Source organism: Lolium rigidum, chromosome 1 (assembly GCF_022539505.1).
Source record: "Lolium rigidum isolate FL_2022 chromosome 1, APGP_CSIRO_Lrig_0.1, whole genome shotgun sequence".
In the NCBI taxonomy this organism is placed as follows: domain Eukaryota; kingdom Viridiplantae; phylum Streptophyta; class Magnoliopsida; order Poales; family Poaceae; genus Lolium; species Lolium rigidum.
The window spans coordinates 73361186-73370747 of NC_061508.1; the positions used below are offsets into that span (position 1 = coordinate 73361186).

The window sequence follows — 9562 nt, forward strand, 5'->3', positions numbered from 1 at the left end:
CATTGTCTCACAAACCATAGTTTCTACATTGTCGAGTACTTTTCGACTGAAACCTTCGAGATCTACTTGCCCTCTACATCCAACGAAACCCTAGTCTACTACTTGTAGGCATTGACAAGTTAATACCTTGTCAACTGCCTTCCACGCCACTGGGGAGCGAGCTACTTGGGGCGAGGGCAGCAAGAGGTGTCGACGATGATCCGGAAAGAAGCCTTCCTGTGGAGGTAGAACTCCTAGAGAAGGGCCGTCTTTCGGCCATAAGATGCAGGGGCAGGGCCACGACGCCGGCGAGAGTCCCCTACTGAAGAGCTTCCCAGGAAAAACGCCGCATCAACGGTGGCGGAGATGAAGCAGGCGCATCTCCATAGCACCTCTTGGACAGAGACTGGCTTCGATAGGCGCGAGATGCGGCGCCGCCAACAACTCCCTCCTCGCCACCACGGCAGGTCAGGAAGGAGCACATCGGAGGGTTTCTCAAGTCTAAACGATTCCAGCGAACGAACCAGGATCTCCTGACCTAAGCCAGGGACGACGCTCTATAGCTTCCCTCTCCCTCGCCACTGAGGCCGGCCGGGATAGAATCCAGAGAGCACCTCGCCACCATGCAAAGAAATTCCCCCATGCCTCCACGGCCGGACAGGAACACCCGCATCTCGTGGCGCCCTTGCAGGCAGAGTAGATCCTTCACCGCCGAAAAGAGGTTAGTTTTTTGAACAGTAAAGTTTGTGAAGGACCTGGAGTCTGCATTAAATCGATGGTGGAAGTACAATTACAGGAAGGACCCTGAAAAGAATAGAAATTACAATGTAGTCCTTGACTTTTACAAACAACACCCCACAGAAAATCGCGAGAATGTGATCCAGTCTAGGTTCATCATAGATGATCTTTGACCTGCCGCCCTTGCCTCCACCAGGGATAACACCACTTGGGGAAGCAGTGATGCTGACCGCGGCGTAGAGATCTATGTAGATCCTCCACTCAAGGAGGAAGAAGGAGATCGAGCAACTCATGCCGAGTGCAGCAGGGCCATCCTCATTTCCAAAGATATCGGCGGTGAATGCACACCATCGCTTGGGAGTTGATGCCGAGGTCGGAGACATCACTGACCCCTGACGCCATGTCCACATTACCGTAGTGACGCATGCACCACCGCCACTGAGGCTGGCCGGAGGAGAAGCAGCAGCGCTATGCCATGATCAAGAAGGTAGCATCGCTTATTGACGAGGGGGCTCACCTTCAGAGACAACACCGACGTCTTCCACCTTGGAAGCACGCCAGGAACTCTGTTGATGACCACCCTGCACCACGCTGATCCACTGAAACAGAGGAAGACTCCCGCCACCCTTCAGACCCGTCAACATCCTCCTTACTTTTCCTCTCCCCCTTGCCTCCACGGCCGACTAGCTAGAGAAAAAGTACTAGAACAATCCCCCCGATCAAAGGGTAGCGTATCTTGGCCCTATTGGCGAAGAAACTTGTTGTGGAGGTGCTTGCCAGCACTTCCGTCCATCGGAGCTTGATGATGAGGAGAAACTACTACAAGTTGCACAAGTACGGGCAACAAAGATTGGTGCCCTACTCCAAACTAGGACATAAAGCCAAAACCTAGCCCTATCACTACTACTAGTTCCTAGACCTACTCCGACGCCACTCCTTTACCACCTCAAGACGGCTATTCCAGCGAGACGGGCTAGGGAGCAGCCTGGTCGCTCTTGGGTAACTCTCAAGGAGCGGGAGAATGGGAGGGGAGGGGAAAGAAAGGGGATGGAGAGGCCTGCCGGGTGAGCAAAGGTTAGTGAGGACCAACATTGGTCCTAGTCTTAACCTTTATCCCAAAGAAACTTGTTTAACTAGGTATGCATTTTAGCAAGATTCATGTCTATGTTCTGCATAACTCATTGAATGGGCCATCTTTTCTATCAGTAAGTGCGTCAAGCCTAAACTTCTTGTAGTGAGTAAAAAAGCACAAGCTCATAATTTTGCTCAAGCATTCTTCTTCTCCGCTAAACTATAGATTGGTGTTATCCTTCATTTGAAGCTCGATCATCGTAGTGTTCGGCCACTCTTTAGAAGAAGAAGAAGATGATGAAGAGTAATCAATAGAAGCAATGCCTCATTTCCCCTTCTATCGTCTCTACCCTCTCCTCCCTTGAAAGTCTCGTGGCCAACTTCGGCCCCTCTCCCCCTCTCCTCCAGTGGCCTCGCTTGCTGGAGTGGGTATGGGAGGGGGATGCCCCCTCCTGTATATAGTAGTGGTAGGTTACTTTCGTTGTTATTTCCCTTAGTTGGGTTTCGCGCTATGCCGTTGAGGAGAAAGCTGCAGGAGTAGGTGAACGACTCCTGGTGGCGGGTGGTGGTGTTGTGCAACTCTCTGGTGTTCCGGTGGTTGGAGTTGAAGAGGAAGGTGAGCTGCCACTTCCTCATCCTCTAAATAATCTCAGGGATGGTAGATGTTAGAGGTTGCTGCTGCTCTTGGTCGCGAAGGAGCGAGACCGACAGATCTGCAGTTTCCGAGGTATATCTCGAAGCTTCTATAGGTGAAGATCATTACTGCAGCGACGGTGCATCGCTGGTATTCTTGGCCGAGGGGGGACCCTCACACCTCAAAGATGTGTTTTCCGATAGCCTCTCTTCCTCCAGTTGAGGATCTACTGTCTTAGCACGGTGCCCAACGCTGGCTAGGTCCCAAGTGGTTTCCTCCTCGGTGGCTTGGTTGATGGACGTTGCTTCGAGGCTCGCGGCGGCGACTGTGGAAAATGACTAGGGCCTAATCGCATTTTGCGTCTTCTTCAAAGGTCCTTTTTAGAAGTTGTGAGGACCAAGTTGCATTTTCTCTCTTCTTTTAGGGTTTTCTTTGTAATTGTTTCCCACTACAATGAATGAAGCTTCTGAGCCCCTTTTAAAAAGAAAATCAATATAGAAGCAATGCCACATTTAGTTTGTACATGCATAAACCATCATTGGAGTAATCTCATGAAGTTTCCAAGTGCATAAACCACCCAACAATGATCATTAGCCAAAGCGTGGCATCCTCCCATCTTTGCTTTGGTCCCTGTCCCTTTGCCAAAAGCAGCCGTTTTCCAGCCAGGCTCGTAAAAGGCGGCTCGGTCGGAAGCCAAGACACCGACCGACGGAACCCGGGCTTAAACCACCCTACACCCCTATTCTATTCCCAGCCGTTTCTTTCCCATTCCCAAATTCCGCAACCATTTCCAGGGATTCGGTTTGAAAAGAGATAAAATGCTCGACAGATCCCTCAGGCCGCCGGCGGAGGCTGGCCCCGTCGCCGCCGCCGGAGAGGGCCGCGGGAACGTGGATCGGGTCCTCTTCAAGGACCTCGTCGAGATGGTTCCCCTCGTCGAGTCCCTCATGGTGAGTGCTTTCCTTCCTCCCTGCACCCGCCGGCGCAGATCTCGCCGGAGCCCGGGGTGGCTCGCGAGGCTCTTGCTTGCTCGCGGGCGGGGCTCGTGAGGTTCTTTGATCGATTTGTTCAGATTCGTTTATTCGGATGCAGGACCGGAGGACGAACCCGTCCTACTCGCGGCGGGCCTCGCTCGTGTACACGCCGGCGCCGGCCAAGAAGGTGACAAGCTCCTTTCTTTGCTTTGGCTCCTTGCGTCTTGGATTTGTCGCTTTAACTGTGCTACTAGCAGTTTCTGATGCTTGAGCTTGACTCTACACTTTTCTGAATTGTCACCTCTAGTGGTTCAGATGTCGGTGGTACGGCTGATTGAATATGCAAGAAAGTTGAGATTAGGCATTTTTTCGTTGTCGTACTGTCAATTTTAGAGGTCCCAGATCTTGCAATCTAATCTTGTTCTGTCGAGGCTTTTTCATGGCCTTGTTGAGATAGAATGACATACACATCAACATTGTTTGCTCAGAACAAAGAATCTTCTATGAGTTATGTCAAAGAAAAAACTTTCACTGATATCCATAGTTATTAACCTAAGATGGCTGATTTTTTTCCTGCAGGGTGCCAGTGTTTGAGCCTTTTAATGTATATACTTACTTTTCTTCTGAATTGTGACATGAGAGTTGTTCAAATGCCGTTGTTCCATGGAGAGGTTATGCAAGGAAGTTCAGAATAGACAGTTTTGTTGTCACAGTATGGATTTCAATGCTACTAGATCTTGCAGGATTATCATGCTTTGTTGAGATGGAATGGCATACATATCAACATTGTTTGCTCAGAACAGGAAACTTCTATGAGTTAACTGTCAAAGAAAAAACTGTCACCCGTTTCCATAATATTGAACCTAAGATGGATGATTGTCTTCTGAAGGGCCTTTTAATCTACTTTTTTTTTCTTCTGAACTGTTGACAATGGTTCAAATGTCGTGTTTTTGTAGATAGACTACGCAAGAAAGTTCTGATAGGGCAGTTTCATTCCCATAGTATGGATTTCAGAGGTGCTAGATCTTGAAAGTTTTTTCGGGTTTTGTTGTTTTCTGTAGCATTGTTGAGATGGAATAGCATAGATAAATCCATTTTGTTTCCCTGAGAACAGCCAACTGTTCATAATGATGAACCTAGGATGGATGGTTTCCTGCAGGTTGCCGATTTGAGAAGCGCAAAGACGTCGCAGAGCGTGTCGGCGAAAAAGCGGAGAGATCCTGGAGGAGATGCAGGAAAGGAGGACAAGACTGCTTCAAACGGAGAGAACGGCTCGGTTACGCCGATGGCTCTGCCGGGAGCAGAAACCAAACCCAAAGACATCAGTGATATTGGTGCCCTACGTGAGCAGATCGATGAGCTGCAGAAGCAGCTGCTCGAGAAAGAGGAGGCACTGAGATCTGCTGAGAATACCGTGAGCGAGATGAATGCGGTGTATTCGACCATTGATGAGCTCAGGCGCCAAGTTACTGAGAAAGAAGCTTTAATCAAGTATACCAATTCTCAGTTACACAACGTGAAAGTGAGTTGCTGCCTGCCTGCCTGCCTGAGTGCTTATCTATTGGTCTTGCAATTTTTTTTTTTGTATGCCACACTAGGTGCTAAATGTTAGATTTCTGGCTGTCACTCCATTGGTATGCAAAACATGATGGTTCAAATAAAGCCATGCAAAAGTTGCTTTTATCGTAATTACCACATAAATTGGAGAGACTAAGCACGAATATCAGGAAGACCATTAGCAACAACTTTTGTGTTGTAATTTGGAGTGCATAAGCATATTAAGCATTGGTCTGGCACTGAGTTTTACTAGTGAGTTTTTTTAATCTTTGTAGCGCTAGTTTCTACTTACTACTATGCTATGCTGTCCCAAAGATTTTATCCTCATTTTTCTGCAAATTACTGTATCATGGTCTCGAGCATAGGATTGCATCATGCATTTGCAGAACTCTTGCTTTTAGCATGTAATTGAATTATTCATATACTTTTTCCTCACCAGATGATAATAGCATTGCTCAACCTTGGTAAAATTAATTAAGTGGTCGTTCTGTTCTCTGCGTTCCGTGTATTCAGTGTATGTTTTAAAGTCAAATCAACAAACCATACTATAATATTTCTTTGACATTTTGTTCTGTTATTTCTTCTATAGATTACGCTTGCGGACAAACAAGCATATTTAGAGAAGTTAGAATGGGAGGTCAAGACCTCAAATAAGAAGGTTGAAGATCTTCAAGGGGATATCTCCAATATGGAGTTTGAGATAAGTTCATTGATGTCATTATTCGAGAAAATATCGGAGAATGTTTCAGGTGATGGTTACGATGGTAGCATGCCATCATATGAACTAGAAGCACTTCAGTCAGTGGTGAGTAATCCTTGATTGCTGAGCCTTTACCTTTTGACACAAATCTTCTTGAATTCTTACAAGTATAAGTCTACAAGGCTGATAAACAATGATACTTATTCTCTGTACTCCTATTTTTTTTGCGGAATATCTAATTGCGGTAGATGTAGCACTCAAAATAGTTCCTCATGTGCCCTGTAGCTGTGCAAGATCTACTGTACTCCAACCTTTCATTTCTGGCTTCATGTGATATATATGTAAGATTTAGGTTTTAGAATAGAAAAATTTAGGATATCAACATAAATACATAATTAGGTTAACACTGTTGGTAGATATGTGAATTGTGTGACTTCTGTCCCAATGCCCCGTTATGCGATTAATGTGGAAGCTCCTACAAAAACTTTGACACAACAAAATTTCTTAGATGTTGTGCTTGAATATTTACCCTCGGACCCTTGGGACTAACCATCACACGTCGCTCTGCCAGAGTGAAATTGACAAGATTGAGGTGGACAAGATAGAGCAGGAAAGGGTTACATATGCCGAAGCTCTCGCTGCTGCTAGGGAGAACCCTAATGAGGAACACTTGAGTTCTGTTGCTGAGGCACGGTCAAGGCTGCAGGTCCTTGTTGTACAATAGTGCACGGGGTGCCAGTTGTAGTATATGTACGGTAATATGCACGGGGTGCCAATTGTAGTGTATGTACTGTAATGTTGATTCAATGATGTAATTATGAGTGGGGTTGAGCTGGTCAGTTTGTCTGACCGGTGTAAGGATATTTGATCAAGCAGTTGTAACTGGACAGATACTTAGTTTGGGAATCATGTTTAGCAGGTTCTGAGCTCTCCATTTTTGATTGGAGGAAAACTCTAGGTGTTTTTTTTTAGGAACTCTAGGTGTTCTTTTGATGATTAGATTTGAGCAGTTTCGCAGTCTGAAATGATGTTAATGTTTTAATTGTTTGTAGGTTTGGTTGAATGTACTTGTTACGATCTCTAGCTGTATAACAGCAGTCCCAGTCTCCCATGCCAAGAAAGTTCAGAAGAAGCAAGTCTACCGGTTCACATAGGCACCAACTTTATCAATTTTCGAGAAAAATCATGCCCTGGAGCTGTCCAGATCATTTTGCTTGGAACTGAATTGTTCAAACCAGGCGCTCGATGCTAGTGGGTGGGTCTCCTCTTCTGCGACTTCTCTCTGGCCACAATTGCCGAAGAAAAGTATTGATCAGGATTCTGATTCAGACATCAGTGGCCAGGATGCAAACCCAACACTTGTCTGCTCCTTTTGCTTTGCAAGTAGTCTTTCAGTGGCTAGAACGTTTGACTATTAGTGCCTTTATATGATATTATATATAATAACTCCAAAAGATAAACGTATCCTCGCTTCCCACTCGGATGGCGCTTGACCCGTACAATAGACCGTAGTCGCATAACGATTACTGTCAGATTAGGATCTTCTTGGCAAACTGTGATTTTAATCCAAAATAATTATAAATACATGTAGTAGCATCATGCTACTGTTTACCAGGACAGGACCAGACTTTTGCTTTGAATTATGTACGAAGGAACCGGCCGGGGACTGAATTAAAACTATATATTGGATGAAGATTTGTGTCCATGCGCCTAACTTTGGAAAACCAAGACCATTTCCTCATACACAAGAAAAAACTCTCCTCTCCTCTCCCCTCCTCTCAACAGCTACCTCTTAAGATTTTGAGATGGATCTTGCGATATCTGCCGTGACAGGTGATCTCGCTGGTCGATTCATCTCTTTTCTCATGAACAAATGTTGTGATCATCTATGCTCGGAGGAGAAGCTGGAGAGCCTGCAGCAGCTGCTGCTGCGAGTCCACACGGTCATCGAGGAGGCAGACGGACGGTACATCACCAACTCTTTTATGCTCGTTCAGTTGAAGACGATATCGGCAGCCATGTACCAAGGGTACCATGTGTTGGACAACATCAGGTACATGCAGCATAAGGACTCCAAGGAACTGGTGAGCGACTCATTTGCCTTATCTGTTTATGTTCCTCTCAAACGTTCTCGCACTGCAACCGGTACTAGTTCTTCAACAAACAAGGCCTTCAACTCGGATTTGCAAAGTGCAATTCAAAATCTAGAAGCTGTCGCTGCTAACATGGTGGAGTTTGTGGTGCTTTTGGGAGGATGCGAGCGCATGTGCCGTAGACCTTATGACGCTTATCTCCGCATCGAAAACTTCATGTTTGGCCGGCACGTCGAGAAGCAGAAGATCCTTGGCTTCTTGCTGCGACATGACGTTCCTGGTCCTCCGGCAGTCCTACCGATCACCGGTGGACGTGGATTTGGGAAGAAAACTATTGTTGCACATGCCTGCGACGATGAGCGGGTGCGCACTCACTTCGCTAGTATCTTGCATCTGAAAGGAGATGGTCTTACCAGAATAACAGACCATGAACGGCTGCCAGGAAGGACATTGGTAGTTGTCGAGTTTGTTTCTGATGTAGATGGTGATGACTGGACTGAATTCTACTCATCTGTTATGAGCATGGGCAGAGGAAGCAAGGTGATAGTATTCGGCCGAGATAAAGAATTGAGTAAATTTGGAACCGTCAAGACAATTTCTGTGAACCGCCTACCGTTTGAGGAGTACAGGTACCTGTTCAAGACCCTCGCATTTGGAAGCGCAGATCCTATAGACCATCCGCAATTAGCTACGATAGTGGAAGAGTTTGCAATTTTGTTGGGAGGATCACTCGTTTCAGCAAACTTGATTGCACATGCAATGAGAAAGAATCCAAGTGCCCATTTCTGGCTTTGCAAATTGAACAGGGTCCGAATGACAGTCAAGCTGAACATGTTTTTTTAAAGGGAAGGCCCATGGCCCTGCTTTATAAATAAAGCACACGAACAGAGTAGCGATACAACTCACACCCCAAACTCAAAGTCTGATGCCTTAGTCATTACAAACCAACATAGAAATCTAGACTCGAAGGACGACTACACACACACGGAGCTAGAGACGTCATCCGGAGGAAGGTGCAAGATGTGCCGTAGAGCTGCTCATCCTCCATCGCCGTCGCGTAGCCGCCGTTGCAGCCTCCTAACCTCGTCCAGTGCCGCGTCCAGCAGCGGTAAGTCCCTCGGTCTGACCAGAACCCTCCAACTACGCATATGAATAGACATTTTGAAGAACGCGTCGACAGGGTTGTTGATCAGGGATCCCTCAATAGCAAGCTTATTGCGGATGTTCCAGAGGGCCCAGCATTGGGCCGCAAAGGTGTACCAAGCTATCCTACGGAGGCGACCCGTAAGGCCATTCACAATGGCCATGAAATCCGCGGCCCCAGCCGGGTTCCAAGAGCAGTGCAGGAGTTCCCTAATTCCTGCCCACATGAATTTCGCTAGGTGGCAGTTGAAGAAGATGTGATCGCACGTTTCCCATTCCCCGCAAAGTGCACAGTTGCCATCCGAGGGCCCCCGCCTCTTGACCAGCTGATCTCCCGCTGGAAGCCGGCCACGAATGAGCTGCCAGAGGAAGACACGAATCTTTGGCGGCACCTTGGTGCGCCAGACCTCCTTGAAGTGAGCGATTGCCCCGCCCTGGGACAGCCTGCAGTACATGGAGTTAGTGGAGTATTCCCCGGAAGGTTCCCATGCCCAGCTGATCTCGTCCTCTCCGGGAAGAATCGGAGAGAGGTCGAAGATCCTGCAAAGGTTCTGTTGACTGCCAAAACCCACCGGCGGGCAGCGGCCTTGTCAACACTGTAGAGCCGGGGGGAGCCTAGAGCTGCGCGGCCGGGCCGAGACCCTCCGAGCCGACGGCCCGCAATGCTCTTCTC

At 47.4% G+C, this 9562-nt stretch overlaps 2 protein-coding genes across 3 annotated transcripts in view; both read left to right on the forward strand.

Moving 5' to 3' along the window:
- Window positions 1-3240: 3240 nt before the first annotated feature.
- On the forward strand, window positions 3241-6695 carry LOC124675719 (protein MICROTUBULE BINDING PROTEIN 2C-like). 2 transcript variants are annotated; one of them, XM_047211804.1, is made up of 6 exons: window positions 3241-3372; window positions 3515-3583; window positions 4556-4918; window positions 5543-5758; window positions 6225-6385; window positions 6423-6695. In XM_047211804.1, exons 1-5 carry the CDS (start codon window positions 3241-3243, stop codon window positions 6375-6377), a joined length of 933 nt encoding a protein of 310 aa, XP_047067760.1. In that variant the 3' UTR covers window positions 6378-6385; window positions 6423-6695. The 2 variants fall into 2 exon arrangements, with proteins under 2 accessions (XP_047067760.1, XP_047067754.1); XM_047211798.1 differs by having other exon boundaries at window positions 6225-6695.
- Window positions 6696-7458: 763 nt separating this feature from the next.
- LOC124647324 overlaps window positions 7459-9562 on the forward strand; it is a 14791-nt gene continuing 12687 nt past the window's right edge. Inside the window, exon 1 of the mRNA XM_047187289.1 lies at window positions 7459-8577. Coding sequence (XP_047043245.1) covers window positions 7459-8577 — 1119 coding nt within the window. The remainder of the gene's footprint in view (window positions 8578-9562) is intronic.

Bases quoted from the DNA above. Each gene is read 5' to 3' on its own strand.
- LOC124675719 (XM_047211798.1), top strand. From the start codon at position 3,241: ATGCTCGACAGATCCCTCAGGCCGCCGGCGGAGGCTGGCCCCGTCGCC. The intron at 3,373-3,514 runs GTGAGTGCTTTC...ATTCGGATGCAG, and splicing joins CCCTCGTCGAGTCCCTCATG to GACCGGAGGACGAACCCGTC. The intron at 3,584-4,555 runs GTGACAAGCTCC...GGTTTCCTGCAG, and splicing joins CGCCGGCGCCGGCCAAGAAG to GTTGCCGATTTGAGAAGCGC.